Here is a 21,138-nt window from a genome sequence, read left to right on the forward strand (position 1 = left end):
TTGTATGTGTGTTATTCTCTGTGCACCTCCAGGCCCTCTGTGGAAGATGGCCAAACAGTTCTGGGCCCAGTGGTGAGCTGTGGGCCCCCCGGGGCCTTGTTGACTCGACCCGTCATCATCACCATGCACCACTGTGCCGTGTGTGATGGTCAACAGGATTGGCTGATCCAGCTCAAGAGCCATTCACAGCAGAACCAGTGGGAGGTGAGATGTGGGTGCAGCAGCAGACTCTAATGCCTGTCGCCATGGTGGTTGTAGTTTAAAAATGTGCTTTTGACAGTCATATGAAGTATTAAAATCATATGTGTGCCACCTAAAATAAGATTTACAGATGTGACTTATCCATTAAATATTCCACACTGCATTTGGTTGGTTAGAAATTCTACTCAGGAAAGAGCAAAGCGGAAAGGTACTGTGAAAAACAAAATGATGAAATGGCACTGGATGATAGATAGCATGGATGAGGTGAAGGGGATCAACTTTCCCAGCTTTGTTTGTGCTGCTCAGCACTCAGCGAATCCCTGTTACAGCCAGGTGCTGAAATAGTAAACCACTGATAGCAGAGAATAGGCTGGGACTGTCTTCTCCCCAGACTGTTTTCTTGTACCTTTATGAATGCCTATTTTTGTTTGTGTGTGCCGTTGTGTGTGTATGTGCTGTGTTTGTGTTTGTGTTTTGGAAGCCCTGTGCCTGCAAGCTCCATCATTAACAGTGCTGATGATGATATGTTGGGTTGCTGAGGGCAGCAGTGTGAATGTTTTCTGCTTATCCCCTTTCACCTTCTCTCTGTTTGTCACACACTCACACAGAAACAGTCCACTTCAGTCCAGATCACTTGTAGAGAAACTACGCTTCCACAATCATTACAAAAACTGCTTTATACTCGTAGAAATGGTCCAGTTGTCATTTCTTGTACCAAAAATCTCTATCAGTAGTACACCTTAGATAATAATTCAATGTACCTTGTGGTGGGCAGTTATAAAGGTCTTTTTCTTACCTGTCAAGAGAGCATGTCTGGATAAGTTTTCCTTCCATGTGGTTTTTAATGAACTCAGAGTGTGCTTAGACTTTTTTAAATGGGAAGGTGCTCAAAATATAAAAAACAACCATTTGTTCCACAGCAGAATGAAACGCAGTAGAAAGGCAATAAAAAGCACAAAAATGGCACTGGCTTGAATCTATGCAGGCATACTGTAGAGGCCTGTCACATATTGGAAATCCAAGTACTTAGCAACAGCCTATATCCAATATACAGCCTTCTGTCAGCTCATTATTGAATAGTGGCTTGAATAACAACATTGTCAATCTCCACTGCTATTGATATGACTTATGGAGCAGATATAAAACTAGCAGACTGGCCCGAAATGCCTTTGTGACATTGATGAATTACTTGGGGGCAGCCAATAAAGCTCATTGTAAAATGAGAATTATTAAGTAAGAAATAACTAGTGATCAAAGGTGAAATCTTCCAACAGACACACACACATACATATATATGGCAGTTACACACTTGCTATTGATTACATCTCTGACCTGTCAGAAATGCAGATGGTAATATTCACGGTAACTGCAGCTTCCTTTATATGAGCTTCTCTTCCCACTGATGCCAGCCTCAATGCTGTATGTGTGAAATATTGCTTCATATGACATGCTCTGTCAAAATGTGTATTCATCACTACAGTAGAAACAGCAGAGATGAGCTCCTCCCACACACACACACACACACCCATTGAGCATTGAGGAAGCATGGTGTTGTGATGACGATGAGGACAGCAGGACATATAATGAGGAACATGCGGTACTTTCTGCTTCAGTAACTCTCCTCCAAAGATTTATCCTCCCACGCCTCAGCTGATGTCAAAAATGTGTGAATAAATTTAGATTTGTGAACATGTGCATTTTCATGTTTGATTGTTTGCGCCTGCACACATATGTATAAAGCAAAAGCCTTATTTTCCACTATGTGTTCTAATTATCCCCCAGTAAGGAGCCCCGGCGCCATCCCCCTGGAGCAGTTTAAGAGTCTAATGATCAGCCATAATACTGCTGTTAAACGGCCTAGCTCACAATAAAATACTGTAATTCCTCTTCTGTCTCTCATAATAGGCTGAATTAATGCCAATATGCTGCTCACAGGAGTGTTTGGATTAGCGAGATGAAGACAGAGAGAGACAGAGAGAGAGAAAGAGAATGCAAGATCAAGAGAGATCAAGAGAGCGAGAGGGAGGCCACATTAGCATCCTCAGACCAGACAGTGTTAATGAAAGAAAAATATGTCTAGGCATTTAGTGCTATTACAGGGGTCAACTACAAATGGTCTGGATACTCACTCTTGCATTACCTCACATATATAATGGCAGGGTGTCAGACACTGGTAACACACACTTGTGTAATGTCACAAAGTGTAATATCTAGGACACAGCTTATGTAAAAAGGCCATGACCCTCAATTGTACTCCACCCCCCCTTAAAATGACATTTAAATTCAGTTCAGCCAGTTCTTTACGTCTCTGCATCCAACTGAGCAATCAATTTAGTACACAAGTCATACAAGTGAAAGTTTCAAATGAAAATGTTGTGGACATTAATAATGATGATATCCAAATTCTAACTGAAATGCCACAGGCCAGTTCCCCTGAACAATTTAATAAATACAAATGTAACAAGTTAAGTTTAAGTACACTGCTTTTACAAACACACCAAAACAAAAACCGCATAAACTTGTGTTTTCAATTTAAACACATGTGAGTAATAAACTGTGATTGTTTTTATGCTTTTTGAGTAATGGCTACGTATATTGGTATGCTGTATTGGTATATAAGGACATCGGTCAAATGACCTACTAATTGAGCTCAGCTGGCTGTGCCTGATTATGTCCATTGGATAGCAAATACATAGAAACATGTATTAGCAGTGCTTAACATTGAACAGTCCCATTTTTAGGAATGAAAAACATTCACTTAGATACTTAAGAACATGTGTTTGATAATGGATGGTCTTGGAGAGATAGAAAGCAACAGTGTTCAACAACGTCTGTTAATGGCTATACTTTGGCTCAAATGAAAACATGTAAGGCAACATAGGTGGGACAGAGCCAGGGTGACATGCTATTAATCATGCCTTCTTTTGTGTTCTCATCTTTTTCTTCTTTATAATGGTATTTTTCCAATTGCAAACGCTACCACATGTAACAAAGTTATGAGCGGATGACTACACACTATATGATGACTATACACTTGTGTCACTTTTTCTTTCCTCTTGTCCACACCGTAGGATGTGGTGGTGGTAGGAGAGGAAAATTTCACCACGCCGTGCTATATCCAAATGGATGACGAGGCCTGCCACATCCTGACAGAGACTCTGGGTACCTACTGCCTTGTGGGCCAACCTCTCAGCGCTGCAACCACCAAGCGCCTCAAACTAGCCATTTTCGGCCCCGTCACCTGCCCTGCCATGGAGTATCACATCAGAGTCTACTGCCTGGACGACACACAGGACGCACTAAAGGTAAATGCACCACAGGTTGTTGAATGTGTGTATCCATTCTCCATTCTTTGTCTGTCAGTGTTTGCAAAAGGTTATGTAGCAGCAATTAAATGTGTTTGTAAGCATTAATGATGTTTGTGAGAGTGATATTTTTGACTGAATTGTTAATGCGTGTGTGTAGGCAAAGCCAGCAGATGAGATGTGGGAGGCGGAATGAGAAATCTCTTTGTTGGTGTTTCACAATAAGGGGTGACAAATGCTTGCATTTGAATAGTGTTGCTGCTCCTAGAAAGATGTAGCTGCTGCCCCAACACAAAATAAGCTACATTTATCCCCCTACTCTACTGTTCTACCTACACGGAGGAAAGATAAGGAAGGATAATCATACTGAGCAGGGATATTAAACATGGTTATTAAGTTTGGGAATGGGTAATGAGAATGTGATAGTGATCCTGCTGCAAGGACATTGAAGTTGCTTTCAGATGGCAGGTCCAGATTCAGGTTCATAAAGCCCTGAGATAATGGGATGAATATACTATAAAAAATATTTCATTTGTAAATGTACCGGAGAGCATTTGAATGAAACTGCTGTAGCAAACAGATATAACAACAATTTTAAGCAGCACAAAAGTAGACAAATTTGTTTTGAGGTCAGTATATGCATGGTTTCATATACTACACAAGTTTTGTGTGTGTATTTCAGGAAGTCCTACAGATGGAGAAGCAAATGGGTGGAAAGTTGTTGGATGAACCAAAGACACTCAGTTTTAAAGACAGCACCCACAACTTGAGACTTTCCATCCACGATGTCCCCCACGCATTGTGGAAGAGCAAACTACTAGCCAAGTACCAGGTAAACTGGTCGTAAACCCTTTCAGAAATAGGACTTAAACATTTTCACACGCTCCCTGACAGCTGACTAAAATCTTCTACCCTCTTCACCTCTATGCAGGAGCTTTCCTTTCATCAAGTGTGGAGCGGTTCACAGAGGAACCTCCACTGTTGCTTTACCCTGGAGCGGTTCTCTGCCAACACTGTGGACCTGGCCTGTAAGATATGTGTGCGCCAAGTGGAGGGAGAAGGGCAGATTTTTCAGCTGGACACTACACTGTCAGAGGTGAAGTTGACACACGCCTAAATGTAACACTCTCATTTAGTTTATAACGGCTTAAAAGAATAATTCTCCTCGTCTAGATTATTAAAAATCAGTGTGGCTTTTGATCCCTCTTGTCACCTGTGTTTTGCATTCAGAGATAACGCTGCTTGAACAAATGTATCCTCTCTCCCATGCCCTCTTTTTGCAATGTTCACAAAGACTTACAGGGTGGAAGGCAGGGCGTCTTGACCCTGCGGCTTTCATATAGTCCTGCCGATGACAGGCCAATGCAGAGCAGAGTGGAGCAGAGGGGGAATGATCTCCCTCTAGTCGTGCCATAGTTCCTCCACAAAGGCCATCTGGCCAGGAGAATGGAGCTTGAGGGATGGAGCACACAGGCTTTGTGCTCAGTAATGAGATGAATTACAGTACATGCAGTGCGGAGCTGTGTCCCTGCCTGGCATTGGCTCATTTGTCTCTGGGTCTTGCTCTGGTTTCTGTAGGCAGACCTCCAGTACTTAATCCACCAGATGCAATATATTTGAAAATCACTCAGCTTGCATCAATAAATGAATGGCAATAAAATGAATAATTTTCTCTTTTTACACAACCCAGAGAGAGAAATTGTCTGTGCTACCAACCCATTTGAGCTACATTATGTTTCGCTCTGTGAGATGGTGTTAAATAATGTACATGCAGCCTGCACCCTGACAAAATGCCACTGCTACAGTCTGTGTCTCTATTTCAACCTGTCTCTCTCTCCTTCTCTCTCTCTTTCTCTCTTTCTGCAGGATTCCCAGAGCATTGACACGTCTCTGCTGGACCCCGCCAGTAACATCACCACACTGGTGGGGCCCAATGCCTTCCGCATCCCCGTCTCCATCCGACAGAAGCTGTGTGGCAGTCTGGATGCACCACAGACCAGGGGAAATGACTGGAGGATGTTGGCCCACAAACTTAACCTTGACAGGTGTGTGGAGGAACATGAGTCTATCAGAGAAATGGAGTGAGACAGTGACTCAGATTTGGGGCCTCAGTGGTCACAGTCTGGCCACAGACTAGAGGGAAAGGGGGAAATTAAAGAGATAAAATGAAGGAATATTGTTGATGTGCAATTTTAGCTGCCAAATCCCTATTTTTATTAGAAGTATGCAACAAGAATAAATGGGGAATAAAACTGTACATTTTGATTTCTCTGTGGGAATGGGACTCATTTTGATAAACATCTGTTGAATAGAGATCAACTGAACTGAGACGGACAGAGAGAAAGACAAAGATAGAACGACGCTGCTCGTTTCAAAAACATCACCTATGTGTCTTTGATAGTCCGACAGTCTGTGTGTGATGGAGGTACAGTGTGTGTCCATTTATAAGGTCCCAGCTCAGCAGGGTGGCCTTATCACAGGCAGCAGCTGCAGATTGACGAGACCACTGACAGAGTGTGGCGTGAAGGAAGGAGAGTGCAGGGTAGAGACTTAAACAAACCTCTCGTTCTCAGCCCGAACTGATGATACATACAGAACAGAAGTGTATATATTAGTTTCCATTTTTATTTTTTCAAATCAAAATCCAGGAATATGTGTGGGGTTTTTTTATATGGGGGGAAAACAGATTGGAAAAAGAAACGTGTGAAAAATAGGATTTAAAAAATATCATTTCCAGCACAACACAGCTCTGAAAGTTAACCTTTTTTTGCTACACTTCCTTAAATGGACTTAAAGGGTCTTAATCAGCAGCTAATTTGCATATTCCCCCCTACTTTTATCTGAACTGTATATAAATTAGTTTTTTTCTGTGCTGTACTTGTCGCAAGAGAACTTAATTAAAATGTTTGCAGCAGGAATCATGAAATCCGTAAAGTCAGTTTTAAACAGATTGCCCCATTAAAAATATGTGGATAATTTTAAGGGAAAATCTATTTTAATACGTAAGAAAAGATAGCACACACATATAGATATATACATCAATGCTCATAAATACACATACTGTCATGTCTGCATTATCTCCTTATTAAGGAGAAATGTTATTGACCACATGGGAAATAAATGGAAAAAGAGACAGGCATTAGAAGATACCTGTACAGATGATGGAGCTAAAAAGTTTTGAAAAATGTTTAAAACATTTTAAACACACTAGCCAAGTCCTGTCTTCTCAACCCATCCCTCTCTGTTTTGTCACATTCGATCATCCAGGTATCTTAACTACTTTGCCACCAAATCCAGTCCTACGGGAGTGATCCTAGACTTGTGGGAGGCCCAGCATTTTCCTGATGGCAACCTCAGTCGCCTGGCCCAGGTACTGGAGGAGATGGGCCGCCATGACAGCCTTGTTCCTGCAGTGACTGAACACTGACATCTGCCCACCAGGGAATGTGACATACCAGGGAGGAAGAAGACATGAAAAGAAAATAAGAGAGGGGGGGACACCCAAATGCGGGAGTGTCATTCTGCATCACGTTGACACACAGATCCTGCATGTGTGCGCACTCAGAAGTATGATGATAGAAACAGCTAGGTCTACTCAGCCCATGACCCAGTTAAACATTGGCAACAAAGGGTGTAAAAACTTGGGAGGGTAAACAAGAATCTATGCCAGTCATTTCTGTCTGGCTGTTTCTCTCTCTCTCTCTCTCTCTCTCTCTCTTCTCTCGCTCTCTCTCTCTCTCTCTGGTACACCAACTTGATATTTTTGGCTCTAGTTTCCTTGGAAACAGCTGTCTGGTTATTTGGATGGACTGTGCGGATATGTGGATGATGCCCTTGCCATAGACAACGTTCTGAGTAGTGAGACACTATCAGAGGTCAAAAGATCAAAAGAGCGAGCCTAGGATCGGAGGAAGAATCTCTCACTCTCCAAAATCAGTCTCCACATCAACTCCATGGATGAGTATGTGTTCTGTGATAACATAGTATTTAATAATATGCCTATTTATACATATCTTTTTTGTATTTGATGCTGCCTGTTATGGAATATTCCTGTCCTCACATTTTGGTTTCTTCTTCCATTATGTTTGACTGTATCATAGCACCTCCTGGTGGACACTTGCAGCAATGACTCATTCTGTCAGCCACATTTACATGTACAGAAAGAAATCAATGATGTAATCATTTTACAGTTTTAGTGTTGCTGTCATAACTACTATTAATACTTTTTATTCATGTTATGTATAATTATTGATTTTCAATTATGTGTGATTGTTTTACATGATTTTTTAAAAAGTCGTTAGAATAATTTTTATAAGTTGCATTGGTTATGATTTTTCCTAACTTTCTTTTGTTGCATGTTTATTATCAGGTCATTTGCCTAATTACACCAGTCCATTCTCCCTTAAATAGAGGGTGATCAAGGCCATTTTCCCAAACCGAATAAATTTCATGACTGATGCTGATGATTTGTATATTGTTCAAGATGATATCATCTACATTAAAAGAGAACAGGCAGAGCGGAGGGGTATATGCTGTAGAAAAGGGAATCAGATGAGTATATTTTTGTAGGACCAATGCAACTGCTTTTTACCAAATAATTGAAATCCAGTATGTGAGGATAAATTGAATACAAAAGGTGATCATCTAAATATCAAGTGTCATTTCTTGCGTCCAGAACTGAATGACATACATTGTGTGATTTTGGAGGCGAGCAGAGACTTTAACTCAGACTTCTGTGTTTGTATATTAATGACAGAAGACATCAAGGTTATGATGACACTGACTCTGTGCATAAATATTAGTGATAGTCGTAAAATGCAACATTCCTTTGATGCAGCATAACTTGTGACTGTTCAAGTGTTCTTGGTTGGTTCTTGATTTCTTTTATTGGCAGTTGTCCCAGTTTTTCGTAAAGCCGTCTATGCAAACTTTGCATCTTCTGAAACAATCTTGACATTCTCAGTGGGCTAGCCTTTGCATTCCCTAGTTGTTCTTCAGCTTCATGATTATTATTGTGTATAGTGAGAATGTAGCCTGGCTGTTTCTGGCACTCATGTTTCTCGCAAATGCTTGCATTTCATCTGTCAAGTTACTGTACAAAGTGTAAGAAAGAATTTTTAAGACTAATAATAAATTATATTTATATGCAACATTGAAAATGGAGCACGGGGATCTCATTTGTTTGAATTATGAGATTAATAACATGAATCTTACAGCATTGTTTGACACATAGTCGTTTTATTGGGGAATGTTATCCAGATCCACTCACACACTCATTAATCACATTATGTACAGATTAAATAAGGCACATGCCATAGTGGTAGAGTGGACAGGACATATTGTGTACACAAATCATCAAAAACATAGCATCGAATAAGGAAATAATTACCAATAGATGCCAGCTGAACTATGTACAAATGAAGTGTGAGTGGAAAGAAGAGACAATAAGGGAGAGCAGGGCTGCCTCAGCTCTGAGAGCCTGAAGGACAACCAAAATTCACAAATTCATCACTCACTGTACAATGAAATACTATAGAAAACTCTGTTTCTGCTGGACATGTTTTTTTCATTAATTTAGTCTTATGCTTTGTTCTGTAATAATAATAATAATAATAATGATAATAATAATAATGTCATTGACAATGAGGTCACTGAGCATGAATTAGAACATGAAGGCAGCAGTGACAGTACAAAAGACTGCACATAGAATACTGCCATATGGCTTCAGAAGGGCAGAGCAGGACCTTCCTCTGTTTAGAACTGACCAGAGTGATTTTAGTCCTCCTCTCCTGCAAGGGTCCCTGTCCACTTGCTGACATGGACAGCCTGGACCTGACAACCACTCAGCTTTCACAGAAAGCACAACCTGAACACTTGGCCTGAGGCAGAGGTGGCTCAGACAATGGGAGGGCAGATCTCCCCTGACATAATAAATCTTCTGCCTCTTTTTCCCGGTTCCCCGTCGACCATTATCTCATCCTCCCTGTCATTTTCCTTTGTCCTATATTTCACAGTCTCTTTTTTTCCCTTTCTTTAATTGGCCAGTGTAAGTGGCGCTGTGCCAGTGGCAGTGACAAGTCTCTGGTGATGAGAGCATATCTCTTGACTCTCTGTCACAGTTTGATGTCTTGGGACTCTAACATCTTCGCCAGGGTCTTCTTCACCCTCAGGGCTGTTAGGCGGGAGGCCGGGTTGTGAGCCCAGCACTCCGACATCAGTTTTCCCATCTGCCGCAGGCACTGAAGACACATATGTACATATACATAAGAATACAACAAAACCTTTTATAAGGGATTTGCAAGTTATGAGGAATCCCTTTGGCATATTTCACATCTTTTTTTTATCTAGCTATTTAATTAATCAGAGGTTTGACATCTTTAATTTATTAACCACTTATTCCCATTTATAACTGCAGACCTGATGACTTTTTATTATGTGAGAAACCCCTGACTCGCTCACTTTCTAATAAGCCACCTGCCCTGCAGTTATAAATGTGGAGGAGAATATATACCAACCAAATAGTTTTTCCCAACCTGGCAACCCCAGGTGCTCTTTTTAATGGCTAATTACTGCTCAAACATAATACATAATTTATTAACCATTAATAAAGCCTTTAGTTACAACATAAGTCTTTTAAAAATATGCATTCTTGGAAAGTGGTATTGACAATCATTTAGAATACCTCATCGCTGCTCCAGCGATTAGCAAATGAAGGTCTTTGTTTCTTAATGCAGACGACTTCTCTCATGTCCTCATAGGAAGGATCAGTGGGCACAAGGTCATGATAGGGCAGCTGATACTCCTCCACAATGCCTTAAGGAAAAATGCATATAAGTGTGAATCAGTAGTATCATGAAGGAAACATCTACACATGTATAAATCATGTTTAAAGTGCTTTTTCTGACCTCCAGAAATGCAACGTCGGGCCATCTCCCAAACGATGAGGCCAAAACTGTACATGTCAGCCATTATAAAAGACTGGAAGTAGCTCCTGTTCAGGGTCTCATCCAACACTTCAGGCGGCATGTAGCGCTTAGTACCGACTCGTAGGTTGGGAGGGATATCCACCTCATTGGTGTCACTGAGGCAGGGAAGAGAAACAGAAATGGGTTATAGATAAATGTCCAGGATACTCCTAAACTGCATTACAAATTTGTGTCCAAAAGTCCAAAATGTTCAGTATGTCGCACCTGTTAAACTTGACAGCCAGTCCAAGGTCAGCTATACAGCAGGAGCCGTTTTTTTTTACCAGGATGTTTTTACTCTTCAGGTCTCTGTGTGCGATGGCTGGTTTGCCCTGTGTGCCATAGATCTCAGTGTGCAGGTGGCAGAGGCCTGATATGGAGGAGTAGGCCAGTTTCAGCAGAGCCTTGACGTCTAAGGTGTTGGACTTTAGGTAGTCGTATAACGATCCGTTCTCGTGGTAATCTGTAATTAGGTAGAGTTGAGTCCACGAGCCAGTTCCTTTAATATCTGCTGCTATGAATCCTGGGGGTTGGAAAGAAGGGATGAGAAACATGCATGCACAAATGATTTGGATCAATTTTCAAACAAACACACACACACCAACACTTAAATCAGTCCTTATTTGTAATATTTTGCACACCCAATTTATATTCCCTTACCTAGTATATTTTCATGTCTCATAAGGAAGGTTTGATATATTTCCGTCTCTCTGAACCAGCTCTCTTCCTCTGTGGTGAAGAAGACTTTAACAGCCACTCTCTCTCCTCTCCACTTGCCCATCCAGACCTCTCCGTATCGCCCTTTTCCAATCTGCTTAACCATCTGAATCTGCTTGGCGATGGTTCGCTGCACCTGGCAACAGGTTATCATAAAAAAAAAGTGATTTATCATTTTCCTTTAAAACCACTTTGTTTTAAACATCTTAATACAATGTTAGATAATTGGAACATCATCATTACAATCATTTCCTTTCCTGTTGCTTTTTGTTATTCGTTGTGCTGCCATGGAAGACACATATCTAAGATGAACATTTTATGTCATGGGGGCCTTCTGCCTCAATGTTCAAAAGTAGAGTTGGGTGATAATTTGGTATTATTGTTTAACAACTTTCTGATAAATGATATTTTGTTTGTTTTGTTTGTTTTTGTATTTTGCTTTACAAAATTCTTACACAGAATTTTACAAGATTATTCTAGACAAATTGTCATTTAAAAATGTAATGCAGATAATCTATTGATAATTATCTGCATCAGTAGATGCAGATAATCAATCAAAATCAATGTGATTATTTTTGTAATGTATAATACATTACCAGCATGAAGCTGATTTGTTCCATATAATTTCCATTTCAGCATGAGACAATGACAATCATTTACTGCTCTTCTATGAAGGCCCAGTTTGAGGTGTTGAGGCAGATGTGCACTGATGTTTTCTCACCAGTAGAGGGAGTCCTGACCCAGAGCCAGACCCGATGCTGCGTGAATGATCTATCAGGTCCTTCAGGGACTCCCCAGGGGGGATGTAGGTCTCCTCCTGCTCCAGATCGATACTGTAGTGCGGTCGTGACTCCTGGCGCTTATATCTGCCACAGAAGGGTGATGGAATATTTACTAAATTGCACATCGGGAAGTGGAAATTTGTTGATACATGCAGGAGACGTCTTCAAGATTCTTACCTGAAGTAGCAGAAAACAAAGATGAGACCGAGGATGATGCTACAGACTGTGATTGAAATGAAGAGAGCCATGTACTGGATGCTGCCATCAACATAATCTAAAAAAAAATGGGAAGATGTATTCTTATTTTATTGTATTATTTTGCCACCCCTAAATGTGAAAAATAATGTTCTTAGTGAAGAGATGGAAAGTTTGTCAAATTAGAACTGACAAATAGGTGGTGACAGTCATCCGTTCATGTTACAACTCTCACATCTTTCTAATTTGCATTGGCAGGAACAAGCTCCTTCTCCCCTCCCTCCCTCTAACGCTTCCCTGCATCCTCCTCTCACAGTGTGTGATCGATCACATCCCCTTCCTGAATCCCACAGATCAGCTGTCACACTGACATTGTGACAGAAACCCCAGAGGCCTAAAGCAGCTCTGGGGCTCTAGCCTTTCTGCGGAGCTCCTGCCAATCAGACACACACAAAAACAAGGGATACTTCATGGTGTGCACAGGACCACAAACACACACACACACACACACACACACACACACACACACACACACACACACAGTAAGCTAGTAGACAAAGAAAAACTGCATGAACAGCAAATTGTCCTATGGACTCCCTGCAAGTTCATAGAGGTAAAGGATAACTCTGGTTTTTGGATGAGAAAATAAAGGCCAACAGTAAAATTATTACCAAAACTGTACGTTGTAAATGTCCTTCACAATTTACAGACTGACTTCCTGGTTCAACATTGATTACATAACAGACACCTGTTCTTAGTTTTGCACCGTTTTCCAGTGCACTAAATAATCAACATTTCAGGTGCACTTGCTGTCAGTTTTATCCCTAAATAAAGATTGTTTACAACCCATCTGATCACCGGACAGCTTCTTTCGTGCCACATCTGACTTTGTTGTAGCAATGTTGCCATGTTCTCAGATCTCAGTAATTACTTTGGTGAGTACAGTGTTATCATAACTGATAGAAATAGTAGACAAAACTGGGGAAAAACATGGAATTATCCTTTATATCTCTCCAACTGACTCCACAAATCAGTTTGTCACTGTTTGCTTGAAGGTCAAAACGAAGTGTGTGAGGCTGTGTGAAAGCGTAATGGTGAGTCTGTGTGACAGAGACAGGGAGCGAGAGACTGTGTGTGTGTTTGTGTGTGCATATGTGTGTGTGCGTGTTGGTGTATTGCGGAGTAACAGATGGACAGATATCTCACATCCGTCCCAAGGCAAGAAACTCAAGCAGGCCCTGGGGAGAGGCTGTCCTTTTCATTAGAGGGTGAGAGAACAAGTTAAGGCTGCAGGCTCTGTTTCACCTGCCTCTTTCTCTCTCTCTCCCTCTCTTTCTCTTTCTCTCTCTCTCCCTCTCCCTCCCTGCAGCATGTGCCACTTCACTCCAGCACCACACTGTGGTTTGTAACAGTTTAAACTGTCACTACCCATCACCACCCAGCATGACCTGGATGAGCCCGTTCTAAAAGCCACTCACGCTTTAAAGTGGGGCAGGATTTCAGTGTGTGAAAACCTGTGTGAACAAGTGTGTGCGTCTTACCTGATGTCAAGAGCGGAGGAAGAGTAGGATGCAAGTCTCGGTTGCAATAGTCCTGGTCGGTGCAACACTCGAGAGCTCTCCTCGAACGTGCATTCCACGTGTCCTATCATACACACACATAAGCCACATGTATTTCTGCACAACACTAATGAAGACACAACAGAAGCAAATATTTACAGCCACAGTTATTCCTAATGAGAACATTTTACAATATACAAAGGTTTTTTCCACTTTGTGTAAAGATAGTGAGACAGGACAAGTCTGATTTAAATAGGTCTCATAAAGAGCTGCAGTGAGTCAAGGAAAGCTCATAAAGACTTAATAACGGCTCATATAGGAGGACACACATACGCAGGCAAGTGCAAGTATTCATCCAGGCAGAAATACACACACACAGCTGACTTACTCTGCACTGGAACTCGGAGCCCGCAAGACCCAAACAACCTGCAGTGAGTACCGCCAGACCTCCCTCCTCCTCCTCCACCATGGTGAAGCAGTAACCGTCAGTCCTACCAAAATGCACATACATCATCATATAAATAAACATCGCTTGGGAGTCTTTTCATCATAGTCTTCCTCATTATAGATGTTGGGGTTCAATAGTATCTTATTGAATCTGAATCCAGTACTGAAGCTGCTTTTTGAGACTAAATCATTTTCAAATCAATCGTTCAACTATCATAACAGTTCTTAAACTGTAAATATTCAGGAAATGTAATTCAAACATTTTGATCGCGTATTAAATTGTTGCAGCAGAACCAGAGACCTTGTCAAAACCTGGGGTATAGATCTCCAAAAATGAAACTCTACTCAAATCACTCGACTGTACAGATTCAGGTGTGTTATGATAGTAGCTGGAACTGTAGCCTCAGGCTGCTAACCTCAAGCAAAGATGAGGACTGGGCCACAGAGGTCTGATGAGCGCACTTCTTTTTAACTCCACACCCCCACATTTTCTTTTCATTTTAAACTCACTCACTCAAGTGCCTCACTTGAGGCAATTTATGAAATCCCATGCAGCTTCCTCTGGAGCAACAAAAGGCTTCATACAATTTTATTCACATGTGCAGTACTCTTCCCAAATACCTACCACAGACTTTGATGTGTGAAATCGGTTCCCCTTTAATGAATCAAGATGTCACTTGGAACTTGGTCCAAAATGCTTCCAGATATAGTTTTAATGATTAATTGTTGTATTGATTATACGATTGACAAAAGAAAAGCCCTTCAGAATTTTTAACAACATCTTTTAGCAACATGTTGAACATTTGCTGATTCCAGATTATAAGTGTGAAGACCTTCTGCTTTCGACTGTTTAGACTGTTGGTTAGGCAATACAATTTGAAGAGGTCACCTTGGGGTCTCAGAAACTGTAGTAAACATTTATTTATTTATTTTTACATTTTATAGGCCTATACAAACCATTAGGGTGAACAAAAAAGGATTTAGAGATTAAATGATGATGAAACTAGTTACACAAACTAGTTTGACCTTAGAAAATGCCATCACATCCATCTTACAATGACTCTTTATACACATTAATATGAATATAATATGTATTTATTCATAATGTGCACGTACATTTCTGTAACATACAGCACATACCGTACGCACGAGTATTAATCTCTCTAATCTGAGTGGGTTGGCTAATTAAAGTGTTAATAAACTGTCTCTCAAAAGGCTTGAGGGATCTCATTAAAGAATGTAGCTAAAGTAAACATTTGTGTATGTCTGAACAGGTAATTAGACGTCTCACGGGAAATTTATTTGGATAATGAATTGTGTTGTCTTTTACTAGCCTTGATATAAAGAGTTATTTTTATAGTCGGCAGGTGTGCATGTGTGTGGGTGAGCCTAGTCCTGTGTGTGCTTCACCGTACATGCAAGTATTGTTGACAGAGTCTTCGGGGCAGTGGTGGTAGCAGTGACACCAAAGCATGTTCTGAGCTGAAACTGTGGCTGCGCTGCTGCTCTCTTCCGCCCTTTGCTCCGATCCGCCCTTCCATCCATTCTTCAGCAGCATGGTGTCCAACATGTTGGCTGTACACAGAGAAAGAGAGAAACCGGACTGAGCACAAGGGCAGACCAAAATATCTGGACACTCCTCTGGCTCAGCCAAAGCCAGAGGAGTAAAACTTAAGTACACATACCTCAGCAAAATTAAAGATAGAATAAATCAAAGAATCTCCCTGTCTTGGCAGCGTTACCATGGCAATGCAATCCACAGAAAGTGTGAATATGTGCTGCTGAAAGCAAGCCTGCTGTTATGGACTCGACTCAATGTACCTGCATGGAGTCTGGAACCAGAATAACACTACTCACCAGAATGAAGTCTTTGTGCTGTGTGTGTGTGTGTGTGTGTGTGTGTGTGTGAGAGAGAGTCTGTGAGTGCACGCCTACAAGGGCCTGTGTATTTCGTGTGAGTATGCATAGTGCTTTTGAAATGTGTATGAGGCTGAGTACATTACTACAAGATTCAGTAGAACCTATGTATCATAATTTGGCACAGATTCAAAACTTTCAGAGGTTGAGCTTTATAATATCATTAATGGTATTCTTCATGTTAATCATTCCATTAAAAACAAGTACTCCAAACCAACAGAGAACAGAAACAGAATTTAATGTCAACAGAACTGATTATCATGTTAGAAATGTTTAATTAATTTATTTATATATTTATTTATCCTCTGCCTGCACAATAGCAATTATTTCCTTCCCATCTCTAAATGGCACAAGACAATTGACAGATACTATTTTGTTGTCAAAACTACTACAAAAGCAAAATTATGAGCATACGGGTTACTGGATATATGGGATGATTTAGTGTTTTTCTTCTGAGAGGTGGAATAACATTTCCAGCAGACAATTACCAGTGAACTACAGTACCAAAACATACACAGCTGAGTCAAGCCAAGGGCAGTAATACAGTACAGTTGTATTCACATAAACAGGGAGTAGGATAAATATTATTGCTCTGGACTTGCTCGTCCTTGAAAGTGTTAAATTTCACAGCTGCCACTGGACACTGAAGCAGTCCAAGGTTGCGCTTTGAACAAAAAGGGAATTCCATCTTCAGTTATTTAGTTGTGTAAATGACTGTCAGTCAGGAGTAATGGCAACATAACCAAATGGAACTTTTCCGAACTGTACACATATATGTTCATGTAACTACTTCATGAAATGTTAATTATGAAGGAAACCTTTAAAAGCAATTTAGGCCGAAAACAACGACATTATAGAATTTATTTCACTGCCCGGTACTACCAATCTTTCACTTTACACTTACTCACTTACTTTACAAGAGTAAAATGAACAAAAATAAACAAACAAACAAGCCATAGTGGAAAATAAATGTTAAAACTGATTGAAACTTGTGATCACATTGTCTTTACACACAATAGTTTGTATTCCAAAAACTAAAGTGTATTTTTGATTCAAAAGCCACTGTCTGACGTTGGCACCAACTGGAACATTAACGCATAAGCTACTATCCTGAAAGAAATAATATTTAAGAACCACTGATTTAGCATTTCATTATTTCATAATAACATTAATCGGCTATTCATTTGTAGTACAATGATATGAAATGTTCAAAGTCCAATCTTTAGACAAGTATGTGTTAAATTTTTTATTAAATGTATGTCTACTGTTAAATAGGTTAAATGTGTTAAATGTGCAACCTTTATTTATCAGGCGCATACATTCATCGGTGGAGAATAAAACCAGCTCAGACAGCAGCTCGTCCCTGAAGACATCTGTGGTCAGAGAGCTGAACAGTGTTGTGTCACACTAGATGGATGTCTTCCTCTCACTCTCTCTCTTTCCCCTTCTTCTTTCTTTAATATCTATATTATAAAAATTTAGATTTTCACAAACCACAATATCAAATTACTCATTTGCATTGAAAATGCTGAGTTAGTTTGCATGACAAAGAAACATTCCCAAGCATCCGTCCATCCATAAAATCCTAGAATAGCTTCCTTATACTGTGGATGGGTTTATGGTGAAAGGTGCAAGTAGATCTAAGCAGGGCAACAGCCTGAAAGCCAGCCAGCTATTGAAAAGAGACATGAGTAATCCTGCTGAGGACTACGTGATGAAAAGGCTGAGTGTGATATAAACACATTGGCTGTGGTACTCTGTGTCCTTCCAAATGAATCTGTTACTGTTTCTGTCAGAGGGGAAGTTTGTGGAGGTGCTGTGATCCTCCCTCACGGTGGCCTTGGTTTGTCTATCACATCTACTTTGCAAGTGTGCAAAAAACATAACCACCCAAAAAAACAAAACAAGACAGGCTTGTTTCATGAATTTGTGAGGCTTTCAGATACATTATGACCATATCAGCTCTGTGTTGTAAACTTTTTGACAAAGGCAGTAAGTATGCAAAGAAGCAGCAGAGAAAAATGCTACAGAATACAGAAAAGCTGACATCAGGGAAGGAGAATCCCAATTTAGAGTAAAAAGCAAATGCAGTGTGTAAATCTACATCCTTGAAGAGATGTCACACTAAAACTTGGATGGTTAAGCGCTGACCTGTAAAGCTAAAATCAACCAGAGTACTGCCTTAGAAATCCATAGAAGGGAGAGTAAGAGTGTTACCTGACCAATTAATCATCACCACTTGATTCAAATAATACAAAAATACACCTACACAACCTAACTTCTTCAAACCACGTGATGCACAGTTCAACATGCAGTATGCAGAGTGGCAGCACATATCTGGTTGCACAACATAGTGTACAACAAATTTATGTTCACCTCCTAAACATAGTAAGCATTTAATGATGCCCTCACATACATTGCATTCTTAGAAAGTTCCCTGCATACCTCACTCCAATCACAACTACTTTAATATTTGCTCAGCACACTTAAGCTTAAGTTTAAGTTAGGGTTTAATTTAACAGAGAATGTATATTATAAATGTACAGTCTGTCGTAATTTCTCGAGAACTTTAGGTATCACAAGACTGTCTTGTTGTAAAAGTGTGTGTGTGTGTGTGTGTGTGTGTGTATATGTTTGTGAGAGTGAGTGTGCTTGGTATATAAGAGGTGGTTTACTACAGAGTCACTGTGAGTTCAACGGACTATTAAAGAGCTTATAGGATGCAAAGCTAGCAAGAGTCTTAAGGGAGAGGCTATATGAGTTACACTTATAACAGAGAGTTTAAACACCACACTGATAAGAGGAGGGGGGGTGGGGGGATCATCCAATGTAAAGAGTTGCCTAATTTTATTAATTTGTAATACTGGCCCTGTAAGTAAACAGACCCAAAGCATGATTTGGGTATACAGCCTAAAATATTGACATATAATAACAATAATAAACCACAATAGTATCTCACACATGTTAGCATATAATTGCACACACTTCATCTTCTCTTTGTCTCTGTCTTACACACACACACACACACACATACACACACACACACACACACACACACACACACACACAGAGTTGCTGTGTCAGCTATGGGGCACATTCAAGGTCACCCCGAAATCTGATCTGCATCCCCCGCACATTCCACAGGCTGTTCCTCAAACTAGACACACACACACACACACTGGGAGTCTGTGGAAAACATACACACAGAAACATTTGAAGCAATTAGAAGTCACATGTAGTGAATTATTCCAGCTGGAGATCGTTCAGTCACAGCTCGTCACCATCAACGGCAGTGCATCTTTGGGCACTTCCACACTGGCTTCAGCTTTTCCATATTTATCTGCATTAGTGATGACAGCTCATCTGCTGTCTACATGACTGTGTTGGTCATCTCCTTTCATTTCTGCCGTCTGTGGCGGAACACTATCTGAGTGGTCTGCGACACTTCCTCCCACCTCACTTTCAGTCAAGTTTTTGGTGGTGACAGAAGTAGCATGACTGTACACATCTTTGTGCTGCACAAGTGTGTGTCAGACAGTATCACGCATCACTGGTTAAAGCAAAAATAAGCTACAACAACAAACTGTACTGCACAGATATAAATGATTCTCCAGCAGCTCTCACTCGTTTTAATTTTGAATATTTTAAATGCTGCATTTTCTAATATCTTTTTCCCTTGTTTGCCTATTATTACGCACCACAGTCCTGGCAGAAGGATTCATCTCTGTGAGGCCAGTTTTTGTGCAGGTTGGGGTTGTCTCTCACTTATTGTTTTCATGAAGTTCATTCAGACAGAAATTGTGAGTACAGGACAAACAAACTTGAATTGTCATGAACTGACTATTAAAGAAAATAAAGAGATTTAAAAAAAAACCTAGTTTATAGCTACAAAAAACTGACTTAGCTTATTAATCACTTCGCTGTTTTCACACTGAAAAAGCTAACAATTATTACTTATTTCTAATCATAGATGGCAAAATGTCACATTTTATTTGAATTATTTGGCAAAAAAATTTTTTTGATTTTATTTTCTCATTAGAAATCAGTGTAGATTAAAAAATAAATTATCTTGGATATGACCATTCATACCAGTTCAGCAAAGATGATGAGGGTGATTATCAGGCTTTAACAGTTGCAGAGTCTTAAACCAAGGTACAAGTATGACACAAAAACTATGTGACCTTAAAGTTATTTGAAATTGAAAACTAAAGCTAATTTTTTCCTTTCATTTGGCGGTTCTTTCATTTGTTCTGTGCACTAGGGATAGAAGTGAGTGATGTGACCCTTACATGCAACTAAAGTTGTAATCCAGACGGACACTGCCAATCGATATATATGCTGTTATAATATTGGGTTTACTTTTTCCATCAAGAGACAACTCGAAATCAATGCAGTACAGAAGTACTGCTATTACCGGTAATAAATAAGGAGAGAAATGTTGACAGGGGAATTTCAAGTCTAGGAAAATGAAAACAAAAATCTCTGCATAAAGTATTCCAATTAGCACGGTTGTTTCACAAGAGCCGACATCACAGCACTATAGCCATTTAATCTGTGAGCTGAGAACTTCACACAGACTGTTCATCACAAACGGAGAGGAGGACATGAGAGAAAAGGGAGATAAGTTACTCCAGGTGGCCATGATAAATCACCTACTCAAAGGAGACATCTTCCCCAGTGTCTCCAGAGTGCACTCTGACCCTGAGGGGGTCACAACCAACCTGCAAAGAGGCCATACATCCTTCTCCACCCTACCAACGCACCATCATTCCTCTTAACCCCTTACAGGCTTCAAAGGCCTCTGCCACACACACACACACACACACACACACACACACACACACACACACACACACACACAGAAGAACGTGACTGAGGAGCACATTCCACACTCTCTCCTCCATCTCTGCTGCAACACCCACATCAGGTCATCTATTTCTACTGCACAGCTTCCAGCAACCTGTTCTGCGTTTACCGGCCGTGACCATATTGCCTAGGCGAAGGAATGTGATGGTCACTTTGAGGCTCCCACCACCCGCAGCAATAATGC

At 40.5% G+C, this 21,138-nt stretch overlaps 2 protein-coding genes across 7 annotated transcripts in view; one reads left to right on the top strand and one right to left on the bottom strand.

The window, feature by feature from the left end:
* The window catches only part of unc5cb (unc-5 netrin receptor Cb), a 118,328-nt gene extending 109,663 nt beyond the window's left edge, over positions 1-8,665 (top strand). For all 4 annotated transcript variants that reach the window (XM_046066433.1, XM_046066434.1, XM_046066437.1 and 1 more), the window contains 6 exons: positions 33-204; positions 3,273-3,506; positions 4,189-4,338; positions 4,438-4,602; positions 5,373-5,551; positions 6,774-8,665. In XM_046066433.1, coding sequence (XP_045922389.1) covers positions 33-204; positions 3,273-3,506; positions 4,189-4,338; positions 4,438-4,602; positions 5,373-5,551; positions 6,774-6,933 — 1,060 coding nt within the window. In that variant the 3' untranslated portion in view covers positions 6,934-8,665. The remainder of the gene's footprint in view (positions 1-32; positions 205-3,272; positions 3,507-4,188; positions 4,339-4,437; positions 4,603-5,372; positions 5,552-6,773) is intronic.
* Positions 8,666-8,724: 59 nt separating this feature from the next.
* The window catches only part of bmpr1bb (bone morphogenetic protein receptor, type IBb), a 58,511-nt gene continuing 46,097 nt past the window's right edge, over positions 8,725-21,138 (bottom strand). For all 3 annotated transcript variants that reach the window (XM_046066446.1, XM_046066447.1, XM_046066448.1), the window contains 10 exons: positions 15,587-15,746; positions 14,113-14,215; positions 13,707-13,809; positions 12,148-12,244; positions 11,910-12,054; positions 11,132-11,324; positions 10,697-10,994; positions 10,412-10,587; positions 10,189-10,319; positions 8,725-9,745 (listed from right to left, as the gene is read on the bottom strand). In XM_046066446.1, the coding sequence (XP_045922402.1) occupies positions 9,620-9,745; positions 10,189-10,319; positions 10,412-10,587; positions 10,697-10,994; positions 11,132-11,324; positions 11,910-12,054; positions 12,148-12,244; positions 13,707-13,809; positions 14,113-14,215; positions 15,587-15,746 (1,532 nt within the window). In that variant the 3' untranslated portion in view covers positions 8,725-9,619. The remainder of the gene's footprint in view (positions 9,746-10,188; positions 10,320-10,411; positions 10,588-10,696; positions 10,995-11,131; positions 11,325-11,909; positions 12,055-12,147; positions 12,245-13,706; positions 13,810-14,112; positions 14,216-15,586; positions 15,747-21,138) is intronic.

The sequence above is a fragment of the Micropterus dolomieu genome, linkage group LG13, assembly GCF_021292245.1.
Source record: "Micropterus dolomieu isolate WLL.071019.BEF.003 ecotype Adirondacks linkage group LG13, ASM2129224v1, whole genome shotgun sequence".
Taxonomy (NCBI): domain Eukaryota; kingdom Metazoa; phylum Chordata; class Actinopteri; order Centrarchiformes; family Centrarchidae; genus Micropterus; species Micropterus dolomieu.